The 22,480-nt window shown below is 38.7% G+C and overlaps 5 protein-coding genes across 7 annotated transcripts in view; 3 read left to right on the top strand and 2 right to left on the bottom strand.

Annotated features, from left to right (window-relative positions):
* Positions 1 to 3,646, top strand: part of LOC136259635 (uncharacterized) — a 9,299-nt gene extending 5,653 nt beyond the window's left edge. Inside the window, exons 24-38 of the mRNA XM_066053118.1 lie at positions 34 to 189; positions 250 to 362; positions 411 to 822; positions 870 to 1,028; positions 1,084 to 1,280; positions 1,334 to 1,433; positions 1,488 to 1,565; positions 1,716 to 1,751; positions 1,811 to 1,903; positions 1,959 to 2,035; positions 2,366 to 2,444; positions 2,499 to 2,608; positions 3,061 to 3,147; positions 3,202 to 3,246; positions 3,299 to 3,646. Of these exons, the coding sequence (XP_065909190.1) occupies positions 34 to 189; positions 250 to 362; positions 411 to 822; positions 870 to 1,028; positions 1,084 to 1,280; positions 1,334 to 1,433; positions 1,488 to 1,565; positions 1,716 to 1,751; positions 1,811 to 1,903; positions 1,959 to 2,035; positions 2,366 to 2,444; positions 2,499 to 2,608; positions 3,061 to 3,147; positions 3,202 to 3,246; positions 3,299 to 3,533 (1,977 nt within the window). The 3' untranslated portion in view covers positions 3,534 to 3,646. The remainder of the gene's footprint in view (positions 1 to 33; positions 190 to 249; positions 363 to 410; positions 823 to 869; positions 1,029 to 1,083; positions 1,281 to 1,333; positions 1,434 to 1,487; positions 1,566 to 1,715; positions 1,752 to 1,810; positions 1,904 to 1,958; positions 2,036 to 2,365; positions 2,445 to 2,498; positions 2,609 to 3,060; positions 3,148 to 3,201; positions 3,247 to 3,298) is intronic.
* LOC136259638 (uncharacterized) lies at positions 3,593 to 6,480 on the bottom strand. Of its 2 annotated transcripts, none has more exons than XM_066053124.1 (10): positions 6,116 to 6,480; positions 5,858 to 6,066; positions 5,295 to 5,393; positions 5,176 to 5,248; positions 4,325 to 4,391; positions 4,203 to 4,278; positions 3,923 to 4,005; positions 3,838 to 3,874; positions 3,734 to 3,788; positions 3,593 to 3,680 (listed from the first exon to the last, which is right to left on the bottom strand). In XM_066053124.1, the coding sequence occupies exons 1-10, from the start codon at positions 6,419 to 6,421 to the stop codon at positions 3,633 to 3,635; spliced, it is 1,053 nt and encodes a 350-aa protein (XP_065909196.1). In that variant the 5' UTR covers positions 6,422 to 6,480; the 3' UTR covers positions 3,593 to 3,632. The 2 variants fall into 2 exon arrangements, with proteins under 2 accessions (XP_065909196.1, XP_065909195.1); XM_066053123.1 differs by having other exon boundaries at positions 3,725 to 3,788; positions 6,116 to 6,479.
* LOC136259637 (synaptotagmin-1-like) lies at positions 6,393 to 9,116 on the top strand. The gene is made up of 5 exons (XM_066053122.1): positions 6,393 to 6,780; positions 7,330 to 7,518; positions 7,568 to 8,077; positions 8,399 to 8,516; positions 8,591 to 9,116. The coding sequence occupies exons 2-5, from the start codon at positions 7,333 to 7,335 to the stop codon at positions 8,923 to 8,925; spliced, it is 1,149 nt and encodes a 382-aa protein (XP_065909194.1). The 5' UTR covers positions 6,393 to 6,780; positions 7,330 to 7,332; the 3' UTR covers positions 8,926 to 9,116.
* LOC136259636 (uncharacterized) lies at positions 8,923 to 14,749 on the bottom strand. Of its 2 annotated transcripts, none has more exons than XM_066053119.1 (3): positions 14,655 to 14,749; positions 12,819 to 13,700; positions 8,923 to 12,063 (listed from the first exon to the last, which is right to left on the bottom strand). In XM_066053119.1, exons 2-3 carry the CDS (start codon positions 13,688 to 13,690, stop codon positions 9,096 to 9,098), a joined length of 3,840 nt encoding a protein of 1,279 aa, XP_065909191.1. In that variant the 5' UTR covers positions 13,691 to 13,700; positions 14,655 to 14,749; the 3' UTR covers positions 8,923 to 9,095. The 2 variants fall into 2 exon arrangements, with proteins under 2 accessions (XP_065909191.1, XP_065909192.1); XM_066053120.1 differs by having other exon boundaries at positions 12,819 to 13,479; positions 14,655 to 14,743.
* Positions 14,736 to 22,480, top strand: LOC136259639 (uncharacterized). Its single transcript, XM_066053125.1, has 13 exons — positions 14,736 to 14,919; positions 14,969 to 15,023; positions 15,075 to 15,157; positions 16,893 to 16,962; positions 17,024 to 17,094; positions 17,802 to 17,899; positions 18,061 to 18,139; positions 18,201 to 18,263; positions 18,313 to 18,377; positions 19,777 to 19,811; positions 20,000 to 20,044; positions 20,097 to 20,213; positions 22,220 to 22,480. The coding sequence occupies exons 1-13, from the start codon at positions 14,798 to 14,800 to the stop codon at positions 22,352 to 22,354; spliced, it is 1,038 nt and encodes a 345-aa protein (XP_065909197.1). The 5' UTR covers positions 14,736 to 14,797; the 3' UTR covers positions 22,355 to 22,480.

Genomic DNA, 22,480 nt, shown 5'->3' with positions numbered 1-22,480 from the left:
TGTTGTGCCAGTTTAGACTCTATAGTTTCACAGTTGCCACCAAATTTGTCATCATCAATCAGTGAAGAGAATGACCACAGTGAGCGATCCCTCCCTCCCACCAGTGTGCGCATCAAAGAACTAGTCAGTACCACAATTGGTAGAATATTATCAGCTCTAAGTCTCTCATCTGGTAACTTGAAACTATTGGTGAGTTGTCATTATATTGAGACTGTTGTATACAAACTCTGATATCTTTTGTATGTACAGAAGTGGGCAGAAGGAGCTGATGTAAGCCAGGGTGATAGTGATGAAGATGATGCCAGTTTGGAGCTCCATCTCAAAGTGGTCTCACCATCTTCACCAGCTGCTGATTACAACAGGTACACTAATCACTTGGCTGAACTGCTAGTTAGTACCTTATGTTTTAGACATCAGTCTCTCAGTGAGCGGAAATTTGATTTACAATCATCACCACTACTTCAGGCTGCGATTAGTGACTCTTCCAAAGAGGCAGTGTCTGGTAAAGCTAAACTGGTACATCAGAAGAGGTCAATGGATGAGACACCACCATCTGAAGAAGCACATGATCTGACATCACATGATTCACCCTCTGATGACCCTCGTTCTCCGTCATTCGTATCATTGAACAACACAGGAAATACTGGGGGTGTTAAGCAACGCAGGACAGCAGTACTGGTACAGCCAACTAACATTTCAGAGTTGTCGCCTCCAGAAGAACATACTGAAGATGAAATGGTTGACAAGAGTGCAACAGATAATAATGAAGAAGGCAGGTCACCATCAGAGGGTGCTATTAAAGATGAAACAGACACAACATCAGTGAGCTAGTAGCCTACATTGATCTGGTAGTACTGATACAATATTAGGTTGGTGTGCCACAGAAACGTAGCTTGAGTGTTCCTTCACACCCATCACAACTTAAGAGTATCTTACGTAAGAATAGTCCACACAGTTTAAGTTTGGACTTACATGATGGTGACCGAGAGAGTGTTGGCAAGCGTCCACCACTCCAGCATAAACTGTCTGTAAGTGTGATAATACAATGAGTGTTGATAATAGTTGACATGTTGTTTGTTTCAGGTGCAGTTTACAGAAGAGTTACATCAGACAGTTACTGTTACTCCGACAACAACAACATGGGAAGGTCACCAGCCATGGATGGCAGTTAGTCCAGGAACACCCTACCCCCTGCCCTGCCTGCCCTCACCACCCCCTATATCTCTGTCACAGACCCGAGAACTTTCCTTCCTTGCTGAAGAAACAGATGAAGAAGACATGTAAGCCTCATTGCATGGGCTGTTGTACAAATGTTAATGTCCATCCCTTGTAGTGACAAACTAAGTCCTGATGTTGTTGCTACACGTGTTAATAACATGTTGGTTTCCATGGACACAGATAACTATACACTAGCTAGGAGAAGGAAAGATCAAGTAAGGAACAGTTTGTGTTGTCAATAACTCATATTGATTGTTTACCTCTCACAGTTTCATGCTAAAGAGACAGCTATAGAGGATACTGAGGGAGAACTACGATTGTTTTCTGAAGAACTAAGTCAACTAACAGTGAGTAATGTGTGTGGTGTCCTATTGGCCATAGTAATTAGGGGCAAGCATTAGTGATACCCAAATTTCTAGAAGTATATCGCAGCTCACTCTGTAATACAGCTAGCCTTCTAATAGTGTATAAGTAACACAGGATTTCTCTTTATACAGCAACTGATGTCTGTAGTTGGACCAGTTCAGCAGAAGGTTAGTAAACTACTCCCATATTATATAATTATGTAGTTATTCTGTACTTGTAATACTAGCAAGTTGCTGGCATGTTGAAACATGTTGGAATTCTGTCACAGTCAATAAAGGTAGTAGCCACCAAGTCTGAGGCACATGGCTGTCTGCTACAGGTAAAATGTATATTATGTGATGTACTAGCCCCACCCACTTCACTTTCCACTGTAGGAGTTCCACTACTCCCAATGTACTAAACTACTCAAGAAACACATATCTAACCTAACCACAGCCAAGGAGGCTTTAGAGTGAGTACAATTGATCTTAATTAGGAGTATCGTGTGGGTGGGACAAAAAGGCCAAAGTTTTCTGGAAAGCATGATTGGGTATGGATGATAGACTAATGCAGTAGACCCTCAGTTATCTGAAATTGGAAATGACTGTTCTATTAGAGTATTTTGAGTACAGGTGTATGTTCTATTAAAGTACCTTCAGCACTTGTGCTGTAAGTAAAGCTTTAATAAATAAAGTATTTGAATAGAGCTCTATATATATATGTATGAGCTTCAGTTATCCGAACAATTCACTTATCTATCATTGTCTGAGAGATATAATAAATTTTACTATTCTATATATAGAAGCCAGTTGTCAACTTGTATACTACCTGAAGCCATACATCAACGTAGCGAATCGTGTAGCCCAACAACATCATCAAACGTGAGTGCACCCCTCATTATGATCACCAATTAATGATCACACCTACCTTCACAGTATGGTAGTTTGAGGAGACTGTACAGTCCACCCTTATTAGGACCAAATGATTCTTCACCACCATCATCACCTGAACCTTCTGAACAACAAGCCTTAGCCTACCAGAAGGGGTAAGATTTGTAGTGGTAAACATCCTAATTGCTTTCTTCTTTGTGATGGCAAATGCTATGGGCTTAACATATTGTTGTGGGTTTTGATTATGTCACAATGATAGTCATCAGTAATGAATGATAATTTTTTGTTAGTTATTCATCCATTGTAACACCTTCTGATTTTATTAACCCTAGTGTATTCCTGCATAAGACATGGATACATTCCTATGCTTTATTTTCTACATTGTTTCTGATTATACAACTAACTACACATACCTTTTTCAGTTTTTCTCACATTGTGTTTCAATACCACATACATAATGGAACTTGTTAATGAAGTTTAGTGACACAGGCAGTAAGAGATCATGTGTGATAGGAAAACATTACTATGGGCTACTGAACACGCTGTGCACACACAGTACTGGTAACACTGCTAATACTATGTATCTAGACAGCTTATCTCTGTATAGGGTAGACACTGGACTGCAGTACAACTTGGAGAACTTGAAGCAGAGAGAGAAGGAGTGTGCCGCAAAGTGTCGTAGCTTGTCCACACAGTAAGCAACTAGAAGTTACAATGTGTCCGGTATATAGCAACACGTCCACTATAGGATAAAACTGATTAAAACTGATCAACAAAAAATCATATTGGCCAGGTAATGAAGTTCTGTTAATACTCGTCACTTTACCTGCTCCACTCACACACAGGGAACAGGAGAACAAGACAACCACTAGACACATCATGTCTCGACTAATAAGACTAATTCACATGATACTAGTATTGTTACTATTAGCCCTATTGATGTTGTGTTGTGCTGGAGTGTTTGTGAAGTTGAATGATGGTGGACAGTGTCCCGGCTCCATGCATCATAACTACTATCCTTGGGCACACATCTTGGAGCAAATTGGCATTGAAATTGTTAGCAGAGTATCACCAATGTAATATGATTAACCAAATTGAACTGTGTTTTGTATTAATTCCTTCCCATTTTGTTTAATGAGTTGTACCAATGGATTCAATTATCATTTATATCATTATCATTTATAATAATGTGATCTTGTTAGTCAACAAAGCTGACAGTTCAGGAAACTATAAAAATGACATGATTTGAGGGTTAAACATTAAATGCTTACTTCAGTTACCATGGTGATAATGTCATCCTTTGATAAGCATGACATCATGGTTGGTGCATTACAACTATATATGGTAGGGATCACATGATCTGAGTCATGTTATCAGTGCTTACCTTATGGACACCTGTGATGGTTGTCCACCAAAGAATTCTAATTAGAAATATTGTTAATGACATGTATGTATATGAGGTGGTTCACCTTTAGTCAACAAGGTATATCCTTCCTCACACGACTTGATACATTTGAAGTGTTGTGTACCATCACCAGTTACCATGGTGATACTGTATGTGAATAATATAATACAACACAAGAATCTAAACTAGAAGATCTAGAGTGACTAGGGTGGTTTACAAGCAGTGAACATTGTATTAGAGTAATTGAACAGAGTGCTGTGCATATTATATGTACACAAAATGACAGCCAGTTTAAGCTAAATGAGTGGGTTTAGGGTTCACAAAAAGTGTCTTGTACTACTAACCTTCCTCTGAGTAGGAAAAATAATTGATGGATCACACGATCTCTTGTGATCACTTCATCACCGTCACTGAACAGCACTGTAAACATGTTACCGTGGTAATTGTACGAGGTTAGACATCATACCTAATGACATGTTGCTGGTTAACACTGAAATGGCTTCATCACTCCAATCATTGAATAATGCGTTGGACTATGATCATACAAGTAGTATGGGATACAGCACACACGGGGAAAGCCACATGCTAAAAGTAGTGGATGTATCTCCACTACAACTTGTACAGTTGTTAGTGGTTGTTCTGTTAGAGTATGTACAGTACCTCCACATGGCTACACAACTGCTTTAGTTTTATAAAAAATGTTGTGTTAACATATCTACTATCAGGTATCCATCAGCCATACTGCTCACTTGAAAAGTAGCATTACAACACAACATAGTCCCTAACATACTGGAAATAAGGCTGTAGTATAGATACTGTCTTAACTACCATCACATTAAAAAACAATTTATCATGATATAATCAATATATCCACATCACTAAGGTAGTCTTTGTGAGTACTAAACTGCATTCTACTCAGTCATACCAACCTCATTGTCTGAACTCCTGTGGAACTACCTGGTGTTCAAATCATAGAAATATCAACCCTCAAATGCGGAAACTTTGATAATCAAGACACATATCCACGGTTCCATTTGTACTATTATAATGCAATTGGACCACTAAGAGATCAGGACACTGATACGCATACTATAACAGAATCTCAATGTGTTTGAAATTCAGAATAGAGTGGTTCCACTCAAAGTCCATAAGTGGTGTGCAAAGTCACCTTAAAACGCAGCAATTAAATTTTTAATTACTCTAATAAAACACTCACTACTAATTTTCGAGTTTGATTAACCTATTTGATTTGGACAACTAAGGTTCAACTGTACTTAAGGTGAGCTGTGATTAATAACAAACACAAAATGAGCTCACCTGTACAGCAGTGTGTAGTATTTGTTTGGATAGTTGTCCAGAAGGGAACATGCCAGTGAAGTCAACATAGCACCTGATCGGAGTAGCAGTAATGGTTGTCACTTTGTGACAAGTCTCACCTCTTCACACACCAAGACAACATGTTTCTCTTGTTCAGGCTGCCATCCAACCAATGATTGTGAATGTCTTGTGTTGATATGTACAAGCATCTCGTCTGTCTGTGTGTATTGAACAGTATGCACCTATCAATATTACCCCCCAGCTACCCCTCCCTGGGCACAGTGGGGGAAATGGTGAGGATTTGACTTTTTTTTAAATTGAATTCTCCACCCATGGGGGCATGACTAGTGGTCAAATCCCCTTATAGCATGGCTACAATACACTTAGGTAAGTTTTCATGTAGGCCAAATAAATAATAGCCTGTGTACATTGAACGAGGGAGGAATATTTCAGGGAGTTGACAGACTCATCCTTATGCAATAAATGCATTTGTCTAACTATTTCAAGAATAAAGCTTTACTGTTTCAGTGGAACCCCTCTAAGACTGAATATATAAACTACCAATATTGTTGATTTAAGACCTAGACACCTTTACAAAAACAGGTTGTCCATAATTCAGGGGTGTCCGTAAGAGAGGTTCCACAGTAGATGATTGGTCCCAAACAGCATCATTGTAGTTTACCCTGATATAACATTTTGTACAACAGCAGTGAAACGTCCTCCAAACAGCACTGTTAACTCGCCACAGAAGTCCCCTTGAAGGAGACGTGCTATTGGTTCCTGTTTTCTGATTGTACACACTTCCAGTGCTCCATCTTCCACGATGAATAATCCCTCTTCCTGACTGTGGTCTGGGGACAGCAATGTCTGACCTGGATCCAACACAACTACCTTTAAATTGTCATCATTATTTCTCATAACTCAGGGGAACTTAACACACCTGCACATAGTTTATCAGCTTATCACAATTCAAGGCTATGCCAAGATCTGTCTCCAGTTGTCCAAGGCAGATTCGTACCATTCTCTGTTGTGATTCATTCAGCACTACCCCACTAAAGCTCATGTCATCAACCATATGCACATGAGACCCAAACTGGGTAGAGTCATAGCTAAATGCAGCATTACTTCTGCTCACGTGAGGCACAGATAGCGTGATTTGACCATTGGAGGCCTGGCCTACATCAGCAGCGGAGGAATCGATTGTTACACGTGATTTCTTCTGATTGGACGATGGTGATGATCCCATGTATCGGTATCTAATAGTAACAGGCACCTCGAACTTAAATTACCTAGCGCCTCCTATAATATTTACTTTTGTATCGTGGAGTATCAAATATCAGCAGCGGATGGCCACACTATTTAGAAAGCCAACCGACAAAGAAGAGCTCAGAATTTATGAAGAATCCAAGGAAGAAGCACTTATTCTTTGCTCTCATGAAAACTTAACCTTAAGCAAATGTTATAGATCGTGGAAGGCGACCTTCACTGGCTGCGTGTTCGAAAACGAGAAATTCTGGAAGTGTTTCAAGCAGCAAGTAGATAATATCCGGAAGAGAAAGACTGAACAACTTCAGCAGCAAGACGACAGCGAACAGTAGTCAAATTGTAAATCAATGATTATTAATGTACTTCCAGCTAAACTATAGCTAGGGGCTCAACTATTGTTATTTCTCACAATCTGGCGTGCAGTTTTATTCTCTGGTAGCTATACTTTGCATGTATGGAATAGTCAAACAGCAAAATATTAGTATGGGAAGCTGTAGATGCTACTAGGTTGCCACAGTGTTTCCCAGTTTGTCATATAATTTCTCTCAAAAGTGCCATTAGGTTACTAGTGGCCCTGCTTGGGAGCTTAATGAACTGACAAATTTTCCATCTTCACTATGACTAGTCACAAGTGTCCATCCTGTTGTAATAAGCCACTAGTTTTTATGTAGGAAAGTGAGCCAAGAACTCATGAACTGTGCAAATTTACCATCTCAACTGTAGTCTTAGAGATATTCTGTTGTTTAGACGCTGTAGTAGCTAAATACTATACTGAAAGTTATCAGAATGCATGATCAGATGGCAGGAGAGTGACCAATAATATTGTATATATATATAGTATTATGATATGTGAGGATTTGGTTACTATGGTAATATGATGCTACCTAGCTAATGTGGCTGTGTTGCTGTTGCTGGCCAATCAGAAGAAAGTATTCTGATGGGAGTGTCAACTATCATAGAGTACCAACTGGAGGTAGAGTAACATTTGCCATCCCTACCATTGAGACCCCAGTGATACACAAGGCTATTTCCCTCCAACAACCACAACCATCTTGTTATTCCTACTCTACAAGCCAGGTGAGCTGACTTGTCTTACACAACAACCGGATGACCTTGATTCTGTTAGGGCACCTCTTCCATACAAAGTGACCGGCCATTACTAGTGTTAAGACCACGTCTGTATAGTGAACACTTTTCAGCTTCCTTATTACCGATGCCTTCTGGTGATGTGGCTATTAAGAGTGCATGTACTTTTGTAGCAGATGTCCCCACACTACACTACTCATTATTCTATGACATTCAACTACACATACTGAGGGTCACTGTTAGTAAGGTGTCCTCTTTGAAGCAGCCATACAATTGTTACATAACACTCTACCTTCATCCTGATAAACGAGTTGTCAAGGAGACAAAAGTGGTAAATAAAAATGACAATCCAGAATTCAATGAGATGTTTGAGTTCAGAGGGGTAATCCCTGGGGATTTACCTACTCGAGTGTTAGTTGCTGCAGTGATGAGTCGTGAAAAGTTTGGTCGTAATGCACTGCTAGGGATGGTTGTTATGGCAATGAAGACAGCTAACGTGTATGGATCACCTTGTGCTGCTGAAATTGATACCATGGCATCAAGTACTGAGGTGAGACTGTGTAGTGTGTATGTGAGGCTTTCTGCTACACAATAATTATCTGATACTGTATGCTAGAAATAATGTTAAATTCACAAAATCTTGAAGACAGTGAGGCAGTCAAATCCATTACTATGATATCCTTCAAAATTAGTATTCTCTTGGGACAGGAGTCACAGGACTAGGATGTTGTAAATGTCTTATAGGTGACACTGTTGGAATCAGTCAGATTCCCATAATACAACTGGATAACACACACACACACACACACACGCTAACAACACCCTGGCACAGACCAAGATAATGACAAGTTTGCATGTGTATTAACTATAGTACTTGCTGAATGGTGAAGTATCAATAGCAATGAGCTACCAACCAGATGTAGGGTTGTTACAAGGAGTACTACTGAAGGCTCGTAATCTCAAAAAGATGGACTTGATTGGGACTACTGGTAAGTATTTAGTATTAGGAAGAGCACCATCAATAGTTTGTTACTGCACTCCACATAATACCTTAACCCCATAGATCCCTATGTCAAACTCTATTTACTACACAGTGGAGAGAGAAGGGCTAAGTGGAGGTCATCAATCAAAAGAAATGCTCCTAATCCATTGTTTAATGAATCATTTCAGTTTGTGATAAGACCTTATCCCATAGATGAGCTGAGCTTGTTAGTTATTGTGATGGATTATGACCGATTTAGTAGGGATGAGGTTGTGGGTGTGGCAGTATTGTCTAGGGCTTCTGATGATCCTCCATGTCAGCGTATGTGGCGTGAGGTGCTTTCATCACCAGGGCAACAGGTTGCACAGTGGTTGCCACTTCAAACAGGTCCTGCAGGCGGCAAACTGAACAAGTGACATTCAAATGTTTTAATAAAGCAAGGGAATGTGTACATACATATATAGCATTATTTGTTACAAAAAAAAGCACACAAAAATCAACAATGATGGTATATGATATATACACAATGATAAAAAATAAGCAAGATAATATATATATTTGTAGTGAAAATGCATGTTGTGTATGTTTAGTCATAATCTTCTGACAAAAAGGACTCTCGCATTCTAACAAAATTTGATGACTCTTCTTCATCTGTTGCTATGACTGTCTGGGTAACTGTCTTGTCACGAGTTTGAATGGTGTCTGTCTTGCTAAACACAATGTCACCTTCTGGTTCGGGTATCAAGTACAGTAGTTTCCCATGACGATACACACCCTTTGGAAACTTCTTCGCTAGAAATTCTCGTAGCTGTATAACCAAGTGCCATAGCAATACAACACCAAATACAAAAAGAGTTAAGCTAATTGACAAAGTGGTGTGAACAATGTGTATACCACTGTCTGAACTGTCATCACGACCAACCGCAAGTGCTGAGAAGTACATGGCTGATATAAACAAGAAGCTCAAGTTAGTGAGATAAAACACATCAAGCAAATTTACCACAAAGCTCTTGAATGGCAATGCCACAGCTTGGAACACCAATAGGCCACATATATAGTATACCAGTAGTAGAGTGAAGTACTGTCGTAGGGAAGAGACAGTAAGTAACTGCCCAAAGTGACTTACTATGACTAGTCCCATACGGAAGAGTAACCTAAAACTAATCCAATGAACATGACGCAATTTGAATGGTCCATAAAAAGCATCAACAAATGGGTGTAACTTGTTTAGCCAGCGAAACCAGTTGGTCAGTCGGTGATAAAACAGCAACACTAAGGGTAGAGGGATTAGCAGTAGGACCATTAACAGTAGAGCAATAAGAACCAGCACCAAATGTGCACCTCGGCCATAATGTACAGTTGGGTCCTGTAACCAGCGAGGCTCACTGTGACCACTGGGGTGACGAGTAATGGACACTACCCCTAATACTTCCACACTAGTCTGGAACAAGCTGACATAACTTAGCCACAGTATAGTGCATAACACTTGAACTGGTGGATGAGCAAATAGCCGTGACCTTGTACGTCGGAGTACTAAGATGATCACAACAGAAAGGAATAGTAAATAAATTGGGAACAGTAATCTGAACGTTGTTTCTGCTAAAGAGCTCATTCCATCATAAAAGCACAGTTCAAATCCCAGGTTTAGATTAAGCCATGCTATCAAAACTGATGCAGGATTACGAGAGGGACTGTAGTTGTTTGGATAGAGCAGATAAGGATAAAGACTAACAGCATTAGCATACAAGATCACTCCATTGAAATATCCTGAGGACACAGTAATATGACCTGCAAATAATAGTGCTACCAGGAAGATGCCAAGGAAGGCAAACAACAGTAACGTGGCTATGGAGGAATTTGAGCAATTACGACATCCAGATGATCCAAACACATCACTATGACCACTGCTACAAGAACCACACAGTAAACCAGCATGGTTGAAATTACACTGTGCCTCAGAGTCATTCAAGTAATCTATCTCAACAGCCTCATCATCACAGTACTGTAGGTAACACAAAGATACTATATACTCATTGTCAAGTATACCTGCCCAGTAATTTAGCTCAATTATAATGGTACCATTGTCAGAACAATTAACACTGTTCGAAGCACCTAGCAGTTTAGGATCACACACACAAGATCCATTACTGTGGACAAAGCCTGGTTTACATTCTGTCAAATAAATTGTCTCTGGAGAATGAGATAGTCTGAATGACTGAGCAGCAAATATTGAGAAATTAATGTATTGATTGGTTTCACCGAAGAATCGAAGTGTGACTTTACTACTTCTCTCAACAACGAAGGCTTCTGACCCTCCATCTATTGTAAACGCGTTTTTACTAAAATTGCTAAGCTCTACGATTACTTCATTAGGGGAGTAGTCCCCTAGTTCATCCTTAACACTGACAATAGCTGTCACTGGTTGACCTGGCATTACTCTATCAGGGTAAAACCCCTCCAATTCTAAGATCACTCTTGGGGTGTTGATAACATTTGATTGTGTTTCCAATGGTGGATAAAATTTTATAGTGTGATTTAGTTGTAGTAATCCATCTTTAAAATTGTTTGAATCAAACTGGGTCCAGGGACAATCTAACAGCTGAACACCATACATTGCATTGCCTGTAATACCAGCAGTATTATTATCAAATATCACCTGGCTGTTCACCAATCCTTGCTGTCTCAGTGCTGTAAGATTAATGCAGGCTTGACCATTTAGACTAGGACAATATGAAAAGTCGTTGAAGTAAAATATGCAACCATCACGATATTGCAGTGGCCAACCACGAATGTTTAGAAGATTGATACCACCACCTCGTAAAGGTGCAAAGTTTCTGCGGAACAGAATGGTAGCATTGTCTTTAATAATAAACAATGAGCCATCTCTTAGATCAGCTCCTCCTCCAATCAGGGCAACGTTTTCTGAAATGTTCAGTACACAAGTGTCCCTTACTTCAATGACACTACGAGCGGCAAGGATGGCCCCTCTGTTACGATAGAACACAACATCACCAGTTAGAGTCACATATGAAGAGTCAATATACATTGTTCCTGTATTGAAGTGATTATAAGTACTAAAATTGCTTCTATCATTGATCACCAAGTTTTCCTCAAACCAGTTTCCATTGATGGAAATATTGAGACCATAAACACGACGATAGCCATGACTACTGGACTCCCATACCGCCAATGCAAACCCTGAAATTGCTTTGTTATGTACAAAAGTGTTGTCACTAATTAGGATGTCTCGTCTTGGTACCTGTGGTGATAACTGCCCTGGGGCTCCAATTAAGGCAATAGCCCCACCCCAGGAGGCTGAATTGTCCTCAAATGAATTGTTGAATATGTTGACTCCAGTGTCATACAGAGAATTATTTGATAATTGAAATGAATTTTGAAGCTTGTACCCAAACAAGAGAAACAATGCACCACCATATGGATCACCTGAGCACCCTCTGAACATGTTGCCATGCAGATAGAGGTTAAAATGTGAGGTGTACTCAGTTACTTGTATAAGCATGCAACCAGCAGAGAAATGTGAATTGTTAAGGAACCTGCAAACAAACAAACAAACAAACAAAAACAGAATTACTTTGGAATGCATAACATGATTAGTTTCTCACCTGCAATTTAATTTTACTAACATCAATAAACAGCATTAAAAAAACAAAAAAATGGCATAGCTGTACACAATTACACAACTTATATGTCACTTAAAACAAGTCAGCTCAATCTAGCTACAGTGTTGTGTTTTATAAACTGCACTGATGGATAACTAATTAATAATAAAAAACATTAAAAAACAGTGGATGAAAGCCACTAACGTATGACTCCAGTACAGTGTGGTAATAGACACACAGGTGGATTTGATGCCATAATCATACTGTATAGCCTGAGAGGTTGAGCAATGCAATTATGTAATATCAAGTGTGAATAATAAAAGAGAGAGTATCTAACGGAGGTCTAAAATTTTTCAAGAATATAGTTTTCACTGTTAACTGACCCTGACCCCTCGAAACATTTAGGCTATATGGTATGTGACCGGACTTACAAAAAGGGGTTTTCCACACACATCCAATTCTACTATGAATTTGAAAGATGATAACTTAGTGTTGAAGAAATATACAAACCTGAAACTTTCTCCTTCCATTAAGCTATGTTGGTGCCCACTACTGAGCACATTGCAAGCTTTTTCCAATCACAAGTTACGTATGAATTGTCAAATTTGGTAAATTGGATGTGTATGGAAGGCGCAGATCCAGTCATTTATGGTAGATAACTAAACAGGACAGACAAGGCACACACTTACTGGCTGTTCATGATCACAACTTCTTGACTAGCTCCCTCATGATGACGAGCCATCAATACTGATAGACCTGCCGACCCGTCTAACGGGTTAACAGACTTGTTACCAAGACTGACATTAAGTCGGAATACTCCATCACTCAATTCCAGTGATAGATAATCAGAATGTGATACAGAATTTTTAAATACACAATTATCAATTACAATAGTGTTGTTGTTTGGTAATGGATTTCCTGAAGCAATATCACCAATAAAAATCATGGCTCCACTGGCAATGCACCGTGGATCATTAGAACTCTCACTACACCCAATGTCAGTAATACTATCAAACACACAATCTCTCAAAGAAGAATCGCCAATCATATTTAATGCTAGTAACCCCACCCCTTTAGAATTTTGCACATTAACACGACATAGAGTAATGTCATGTGATCCAATTATTGTAAGGGATTTCCCCACAACATTTGGCAAGAACTCTACAACACTTGGTGAGTCTAAAAAGAATACCACCAGCTGTTCTATCAGTGGTACCACATTTTGTTCCCACTTTTCTCCAGCTAATGAGCACCCTTCAAATGTAATGTTCTCCATCCACAACTGGTCCACATTACTGATCACCATCCCAACCCGCACCCCACATGATATGGTCACTATGCCATCAATACCTACAATAGAAACATGACTAACATCAGTTACCATAGTAACATCATCTAGAGCATAGCTCATCGAGGTAAGACAAACTGTGTCATTTGATTTCACATCTGATAACACATTGCTGATGTCACAAGAACCTCCACATGTCACACTACACTTGGGATCATTTGACTGTGCCAGATTATCACTGATCAGTAGCATCAACAGTAGCAGTGATAACATGATGGTGTAGCTATAACATGAAAAGTTAATCATAGCCAGGATATTCTATGTAAACTAACCCTTAAACAGCTAGATCCTACTAGCTTTTTAGTTGTTTTTTTTTTTCCAAAAATATGTAGCATCAGTTTGAGGATTAACACACTTGTAGCATGCCAATACTAGGAAGGTCTAGGAGCATGCACCAACAGGAAAATTGAAAATTTTGAGATATATGTGTTAATGAAGATATATTGAATTAATTGCATAACTGAACCAACTTATATGATTCCACTGAATGTTCTATTAGAGTAGTTACGTAGGTGACTTCTCTATTAGAGTATATCGATCTTGTGCACTCCCAGCACTGATAGCTACATGCAGTGTTCCATTCTTGCAGAGCACAATCTCCCACTAGCTAAATCAAGGAGTAAGTTGGCCATCCACTACATAGTTGCTTTACTTTAGCAGCTGGGCATTGGAAAAAGTGAGGGGGGCACTGCCCCTCCACTTTTGAAAGTGGGGGGACAGTGACCCCCTCTGCCTCCCACCCCTGGCTGCTGCTGGCTGCGAGTATCGCTAGTTAATATGGAACAAGGCGAGAACTATACATGTGCAGGAAATATGATTAAAGTTTTTAACTGACACAAAGATGGTATCACCTAGTACATTATCAGTAAATGAGTCACGGCACATGCAAAAGTGGTGAAAGTACTTTTAAACCATCAAACAGAATGAGAAGAATGTAAAGCAATGTCAAAGCCATGCCCATGTGCATGGGCGTGTCTGAAACATTAATTAATTAATTATTGTTACTGTGCAGGCCTCACGAGGAGCATAAATGCACAAAGTGATTACATTACAAAATTGAGAGAGCAGTCCTGTTTTTTTAAAAAAAGTCCTGTTTATATCCTTTGCTTAAATTGGCTGAGATCAGAAACATGCACAACAGCACTATACTAGCATACCACCAACGATAACAACTTACGTGTTGTTAGTGTATTTTACGTGAAGAAGTATCGGATGGAGTGATATCGCCTTGGTACAAGTGGCGCTTAACAACAACGACCAGCAGAAACAAAGATGCGCGTTAAGTTGAGTGATAATTTTGTTAATTTATAATGAAGCGCTATGCATATGGATTGGTTAGAGAACGAATCCAACCGTACAAACTGGACCTCAGATCGCCCGGGTATTTCTCTGACTGACCCGAAGAGATGTCTACAATATCACGTAGTTTCTTCTTGTACGAGGTACGGTTATATTATGTCACGTGAATCTTATATAATTCTTACACCTCAGAATCAGCGTAATGTTCTCCATAGCGGTCATAACAATGATAGCCTGTATCTTAAGGGTGAGTAACGTTATCTGTGTAATGCCATAATACTCATTGACTATGTTACAGGCTATTCAGTCACATTGTTATCGGTCTGCTAACTATCACCACTACATGGTCTATTATAGCACCTGTGTACTTGCCTGTCTTCTGTAAGTGTTTGTCTGTGTGTACGTGTAGTTGGTGTGTTGTACATGCAGCGTGTGTTCACTGCTTCCATGTGTGTATAATCTACCAGTTGTCCACCTTTATGTAAATAACTTAATCCTTCAAAAATTTCCATTCATATCACAATGGATTAGGAGCATGCTCTATAGGTGGGTGTTGGTGATCTCATTTGATAATTACAGTGCATCCACACAAATACAAACCATTTTGTCTGAAGTATTCAACTCGCTTGATTGTATCACTGTTTAGTGTGGGTATTCTAAAACATATTAGGTGTCTGTACACGTTAATGTGATTAACTCAATATGAAGAATATAGTGTTAACTGGTACCTTTTTCTTCTCTGTAAAATGCACATATTTTTGGTATACTAGAGTTTCTGTTGCACTACAGTGGAACATTTTAAAACCAAGAGTTTTTAGACTATTTTTGTTACAATAAAGGCAACAGTTCATACAAGTATTGATAAAAGTTTCCTTACAGAGCTGAAGCCAAATCTGTTGAGGCATTTGTCATACTATTGGGAGTTTATTGAAAGAGGTTTAAACCACAGTGTTACTTTCCAAGCCATCAGTTCACTTTATTTCACAGAATTACACATGTGTCTGACACATGGCAGTGAACTACTGCTATTAAATATTAGAGAATGATGTCTATAGTATGTTCACGTTGAGCTGAATCCTGAAAAACAGCTAAAAATTTTAAGTGGATCTTTTCTCAACAGAGTTAACATTTCAGCCAACCAGATGATTATTGGTAACAGCAAAGGTGTCAACAACAGACATGTACGGTTTGGCTCCATTACAAGTTCAGGAAAGGGCTATAAAGAACACTGTACTTATATGGCTTCCCAATAGGAAATGTATTGTGAAAATTTTGATTGACGGTAAATATTATGTCAAACCTTTGAACAAAAAAATTTTGAAATATTTTTAGCGGGTCAAGCACAGTACTACAAATGAGCCAAATTTCAAGATCGTGTGTAATTGCATCCATGAGTTATTAAATGTTTTTGAGGATTCAGCTCAACGTGAACATACTATAGTTAGTTACATTATTGTCTGGCTATAAAATATGTTTTAATTAATGGATTATGTGATGTAACATGTGTAAATCACATGTCACTGTAATATTAAACCATGACTGTGTTGGCATATGGGTGGGGTAATTTGTCAAATTAGGACAACTATGACTTGTTCTCTTTTCCAACTTGCAATGTTACAAGGGGTCATCCCTTTAACATATTTGAGCAGCAGATTTTGCAGGATGTAAGAGCTCACTCTTTCAGTCAACGAATTATCACTGCTCCCACTTCCAAGTGTTTTCAAGAGACGGTTTGATAGATAGCAATACAGGTTTAGTGTACACTGTATACATCAGACCTTACAGGCTTCAGCCTTTTCATTTCTTGGTCTGTGACCAGATTTTTATCACTGACCAACAAGACAGGGTCTCACTCTGGTGTAAGCTCCAGTACTACTATTAAGTGTGTTGATGTAGTTGTGCATGTATGTACTACTCTATACTGTTTGAGGGACCAGTTTTAGAATACACAAAATTGTACATTCTCAAAAATATGTTCACATAAAGCTAACTTTGATAAACCATTGAACCAATGTTTCAAAACGTTAGACCCACCTTATTGTAAACCATGTAGCAGTTTTTTTATATTTCTCCCATTTTGTGTATGGTCAGATTTATGTTTGTGTTTTCTATGTAGGGCTATTAATTGGATTGTAGTGGACACAGTCATTATTGACATCATTGCCACTTTCTTGTTGGCTATTGAGGTGGGTGTGTGTTGGGTGTGTTGTGTCTCATGTGATCACCTTTGTGTTGTTATAACAACAGCTACTGATCGTTTGTAATTTCTATGGTTTCCTGGCAGCGAGAATTTTGTCACAAGAAAGATTATTTAAATTGTAAGCATGTGCGTTTGTTGTATGTCTGTGTGTGCATGTGCGTGCATGGGTGTATATAATGTGTGTATATGTGACCGGATCTATGAAAACCCAACATAATGCACAAACCTAAATTTTCAGTATAAACCATTGATTGGAATGAGGTAAAATATCTGTGTAATTAAAAAGAGATCCGTAGAAGTTTAAATGCTTTGTTCTTTGTAAAAAAAGGGTCTAATGATAAAAAAAACCTGGATATCATCTTAATCGCCTACTCAAGGGGAGTTTGAAAATGTTTTGTTAAGGATATGTGAGTTATGGGAATTTGTTTACATCACGTTGAAGCGATCGATCTTTCTTCACTGATTCCGTCTCTGTATGTAGTGAAGGAAGGTGACACTTACCCAGTAATGGACTCCCCTATTCATGGAAATCACTATGGTGCAGGCTGCAACTCTGTACTTCATTGCGTTCATAAGTTAGTCGTTTTTGTGAGCACCTGTATCTTTCTCCCAATGCTTGTTGCACAAATCGATCTTTCTGTTGTTGCTACTTTGTAGGCCTGTAACTCCCAAAAGTTGTTGGTATACAAGGTTGAAACTTGGCCACAGTATACATATAAAGATTCAATAATAAAGAATTTGAAAATGCGCCATTATATATGCAGGGTTTTCACAGATCCAGTCACATATGTGTAACTGTTTGTCATGCTCATCTTACCCCTGTAGTGTTGTCATACCAAGTGTCACATTAATATTCCTCTACTTTGTTGGTCTGCTCTTGTGGGCGTGTATCAAACAGAAAAATGAATTCAATGAGTGTACAGGTGAGCTGGTAATTATAGTACATATGTATAGTACTGTGATGATAGAAAATTTATTGGTATTTGAAATCCTGTTTTCATTTTCAAGATGTGTAATTCATGTACAATAGATATGAGCAGGACCTTATTCTAAGAGGCGTATGAATTTTCATTTGTGTGTGTAGCTCCACATTGGATACAGTTCAGTAGTTCCCAATTAGTGCTCACCCAACTATTCCTGTTGTCATCCTGCTACATCACCCGGTAAGTTATGTACATGTATAGCTATGGTGATGTTATGGATATGTTGCCATGGTGATGTCAGGAAGCTTAATACAGTGTTAACAACAGCCACTAACCGACTTATTAAGAAGTTACAATTATGGGGGTGAGTTAATGGTGGGTGTGTCGCTTGGTGTCATGTGATCTGTTGGCAGGTTGGTGATGGTGTTTGAAATCAGCTCCATTACATCATTTGTGTATGACCTCGTGTTGGAACTGAGTGAGTGTTGAGTGTACTTGTAGTGTAGTGTGGAGTGTCCATGTGTGCATGTATGTATAAACTAGAATGACAGGTACCATTTAAGTCAGATATTTGTGGCTCTCTGCAAGCTGTTTTACAGCTAATATCGGCCATCAAGGCAACTAGAAAGCCATCATGCAGAAATAAGGAAGTTACAGCTTTCTAAAAGATTATATACGATATACAGTGTCATACTCATAACACACACACTAAACACACAACAACAAAACATTTAGGGTCAGCTAGCACCACTGGCCAGGACATGCCTGTGTGGTGATGTTTTCACATCACTGTTGCACACTGTGTACTGAGTTTTGTGTTAGAGATACTATCATATATTTATTTTGCACACTGCAAAATTTCTGTCTAATTTGAAAGGACTCCTTCCTTCATCTATGATAATTATAAGAGTTAATTATCTGAACTAATATTGGGAGAAGGGTGTTTGTATAACTAAAAAGCTGAAAGTACATATTAATGACCATTCATTTATACAGAGCTTTGATCAGTTACTCTAATCAGGACACACGCTATTGTGTCATGCAGCCAAGTACAGCTAGTGCAGATACGCAATGTGTATTTACAGGAACCAAGAAAATGCTGTTTTCAGACATTCGTAGCTCAATAGTGACTAAATGGAAATTAACCAGTTTTGCTGTGGAAACTCAAGTCCTTTACCACTCTGCTACTGCTGTCAGTTGCTACCTTATAAATGAAAGTTCTAGTGCACTAGAATGATAACTCGTAGATCTATTCAGTGGAAATTCTGTATGAAGGGCTCAGAAAAAATGTGTGCTCTATTAGAGTACTACAAAAATTATGAAAATATCACGTGTGTCATGTAGCCAAGTACAACACTTAGGGCATTTCCCATTCCTTGAATCTGCCCAGCTATCATTGGGATATATGCACCTTTTCATTTCAATACATAAAACCATGCTGTAGTTATCAAGGCCAACCATAGGCTTTGGAACTTGCAATTAAAAATGAAGAAGTGATATCTGCACAAAAACAGCTAAGCTGTGAAAAAAGTTGCGGCCTTAAAAAGCCTGGGTGAAAAAAAGACGTGAAATCAAAGATGGCGGCCAAGAAATGGCTACAGTGATTATGCTAATACTTTTAACAACATCATTGCAGCCATTTCTTGGCTGCCACCTACTTTTTTCACCCAGGCTTTTAAGGCCACACCTTTTTTCACACAGCGTGGTTGTTTTTGTGAGGATAGAGTCTATACTGTTGACAAAACACTCTAATTGAACATTTGGAGTTTGGTAATGTTCAGGTCATCAATTCTATCTAATACTGCATGTTGATACCTCAGAATTTTTTTAAAGTGTTTAATATAATATGTGTGTATTTGTCTTATCTATTCTTGTAGCTCATGGCAGCCATAGCAACTGTGACAAACCTTTTGTAAGTCAAAGATTCTTGTATTCAAGTTGTCTATAAATCTGTTAGTATTACTCTATTGCTAGAACTGTGTAATGTATAGAGATATATTTTACCAAGCTGATATCTAGATTTAAACATTCATCAAAGTGGCTAAACAGCCACAGTTCTTGTAGTCTCATGTGACAATATTTACTTTTCCACTTGGACAGACATCCGATGAAGTTGCTGCAATCTTCGTTTATGTCATTCACAGAGTGAGTGTGCATTGTTGTAGTTGATGAATCACATGAGATCATGTGATCACAGGTAGTGAAATACTTCCTGCCCCTCTGGGTTATGCTAATAGTGTTCTCGCCATCACCACGGCGACCAGCATCACACGATGGTACCGATGATTCATCATCCTTTTATCCTGAAACTAATGTGAGTAATCTGTGTTGCGATATGTTGTAGTGCAGTGCTGGGTGACTTAGTCATATACCCTGTGTTTTATCATCCAGTGGTGACATATGGCATACAAAATCTTCATGTCGCGATAGCATTGTCACCCAGCACTAGTAGTTGGGTGTACATGATATGTGTTACTACGTAATTTCTCGGTGTGTAATGCTTGACTGTCTTTGTACTTTTCATCAGTTAATCACCTTGTACGGTGAAGAATTCGTTAATGTAACAAATTCAAAAGGGCAATAGGGATCACTGGAAAAAGCCATAAAACAAGAAGGGATCACTGGGGTTGTAATGTAAACCACAAATCCCTATTTTGATCTATCAAGAAATGCTCCAATACTATTCCTTTTGAGATGTCAAAATTAATGAGGATTTGTTATCACTCCTCTGGTTCCTTCTAGTTTCATGGCTTTTTTGGCAATCCCTATTACCCTTTTGAACTTTCCAATATTAATCTGTTACTGGATTTGTAATTAGTTTTGGATAGAATTCTACATTTCATGAACACTATACTGCAATGTGTATACAGAGTTCCTCTGAACTTACATCAGAACTTTGTTGTTTTCAGGTACACTTGACTGCTCTATTAGAGTATTATGATCAAAAATAGTCATTCCATGTATTCTAAATTACGTAATGTAAGGTTTATTTTAACAAGTTAAAGGAAAAATTTGAAATTTTAAGTTCGATTAGGGATCATAGAAAAAAAAAAGTAAGGAAACAAGGGAGATCGCCTACACCTGCAGATACACTAGTGAACATTTAATCCCTAATTCAGTCTTGGTCTTGGTATAGACTGGATTGGGGATTAAATGTTCACTAGTATATCTGCAGGTGTAGGCGATCTCCCTTGTTTCCTTACTTTTTTTTTCTATGATCCATAATCGAACTTAAAATTTCAAATTTTTCCTTTAACTTGTCTGCTTACTTTTTTTGTAACATTATTATGACTGATGAACCCACGCATACCGCATCAAAAGAAAGGATGGTGCCTTAATTAATGTTTTCGTCTGAGCGCGCCCCAGCTATCAAAACTGCTTCGAAAGTGCAGTGGCCATTACGCTTTGCTTTCAGCTGTGTTCGGCCCAATCCACAGCGCTACATGCGAAAAACAGTAGAAGAAGTACTTCTGCAACGATCCAGTCACCTCGAAAATATGACGATTCGCGCACTCCCAACTGTCAATTACTGCCTTGAAAGTGCAGCGGCCATTACTCTTCGCTTTCAGCTATGTTCAGCCCGTTACAAGCAAAGAACAGTGTTAGAATCGTCTCAGCAATTAGTCTGTTCACCACAGAAAATACGGACGATTCCTGTTTACAAACGTATTGTAAGGAAGCCATGCATCGCGCTACCGCGAATCAACACTTTAGGCTGTCAGCAAAAAGAAATGGGACACAAAGGAGGACAAAGGTAAGTCCATGATGCATGCATTGTACGTACTGTGGTATGCCAAAAGGCACGTCTCGGGACGAAGCGACGTTGAACAGTGAAAAATTAAGCCCATAGCCTTAGCTGTTATCGAGTTACGCTTGCCTGAAGGCATCGGGCAGGCAGGCAGTTAGTCAGTAGAAAATTCCATTGAATTTTTTTTTTTTAATTTCGTAACTATTTATTGCAAGCCTTTAGGATCATACTGAAAGCACTTTTGGGCTTGGTTATACCTAACCAATACTGCCAAGGTGCCAGGATGGAGTTGTGAAGCTGGTTTTGGGTGAATTTTTTGGCTAGGAAAACCCAATTCTTCATGATTCCTATCATACAGTACTACCGTACTGTATGATAGAATAAATTGCATAACAAGCAGTTTTTATTTAAATACTCTAATTGAACAGTCATTTTTCAGCAAAGAGAAATGTGATATTTTCTGTGCATGGTAACTATGTCCCAGTTATCTCACAAGCAAACGTGTGTATTCAGCACACTTTAATTTTATATAGCTTACTTTGTGGTCAATTTACCATCTTCCTTTCCCACAGAGAGCAAAGGGGAATTTCCTGACTATTAACAATGATAATGAATCTGATAGACTCCTACAAGACATCACCACAACCACGACAACCACCACCACCAGCACATCGTATCAAGCAATGAATGGTCGAGTGACCACTTAGCCAGTCTTCCTGTTTTTGTAATTTATTATTTATAACTTTCTTATTATACAAACAGATCTGTGTCTATTGTTTGTGTGTATTGTCAGTACAAGTTGTGTGTGTGTGTGTATTGAATCAAAATCTTTA

Source organism: Dysidea avara, chromosome 7, assembly GCF_963678975.1.
Source record: "Dysidea avara chromosome 7, odDysAvar1.4, whole genome shotgun sequence".
In the NCBI taxonomy this organism is placed as follows: Eukaryota; Metazoa; Porifera; class Demospongiae; order Dictyoceratida; family Dysideidae; genus Dysidea; species Dysidea avara.
The sequence above is the reverse complement of the archived record's forward strand: the minus strand, read 5'-3'. Positions and strand labels throughout refer to the sequence as shown.

Coding starts and splice junctions, on each gene's coding strand:
- LOC136259638 (XM_066053123.1), bottom strand. CDS start 6,421: ATGGGATCATCACCATCGTCCAATCAGAAGAAATCACGTGTAACAATC. Junction 4,392..5,175: donor TACTACACACTGCTGTACAG/GTGAGCTCATTT, acceptor GTATGATCATAG/TCCAACGCATTATTCAATGA. Junction 3,875..3,922: donor ATATACCTTGTTGACTAAAG/GTGAACCACCTC, acceptor ATTTCTAATTAG/AATTCTTTGGTGGACAACCA.
- LOC136259637 (XM_066053122.1), top strand. CDS start 7,333: ATGTGGCTGTGTTGCTGTTGCTGGCCAATCAGAAGAAAGTATTCTGAT. Junction 7,519..7,567: donor ATTCCTACTCTACAAGCCAG/GTGAGCTGACTT, acceptor TGATTCTGTTAG/GGCACCTCTTCCATACAAAG. Junction 8,517..8,590: donor GGACTTGATTGGGACTACTG/GTAAGTATTTAG, acceptor TTAACCCCATAG/ATCCCTATGTCAAACTCTAT.
- LOC136259636 (XM_066053119.1), bottom strand. CDS start 13,690: ATGTTATCACTGCTACTGTTGATGCTACTGATCAGTGATAATCTGGCA. Junction 12,064..12,818: donor GTTGTGATCATGAACAGCCA/GTAAGTGTGTGC, acceptor GTTTGTTTGCAG/GTTCCTTAACAATTCACATT.
- LOC136259639 (XM_066053125.1), top strand. CDS start 14,798: ATGCATATGGATTGGTTAGAGAACGAATCCAACCGTACAAACTGGACC. Junction 14,920..14,968: donor GTAGTTTCTTCTTGTACGAG/GTACGGTTATAT, acceptor CTTACACCTCAG/AATCAGCGTAATGTTCTCCA. Junction 15,158..16,892: donor TGTGTACTTGCCTGTCTTCT/GTAAGTGTTTGT, acceptor TTTTCTATGTAG/GGCTATTAATTGGATTGTAG.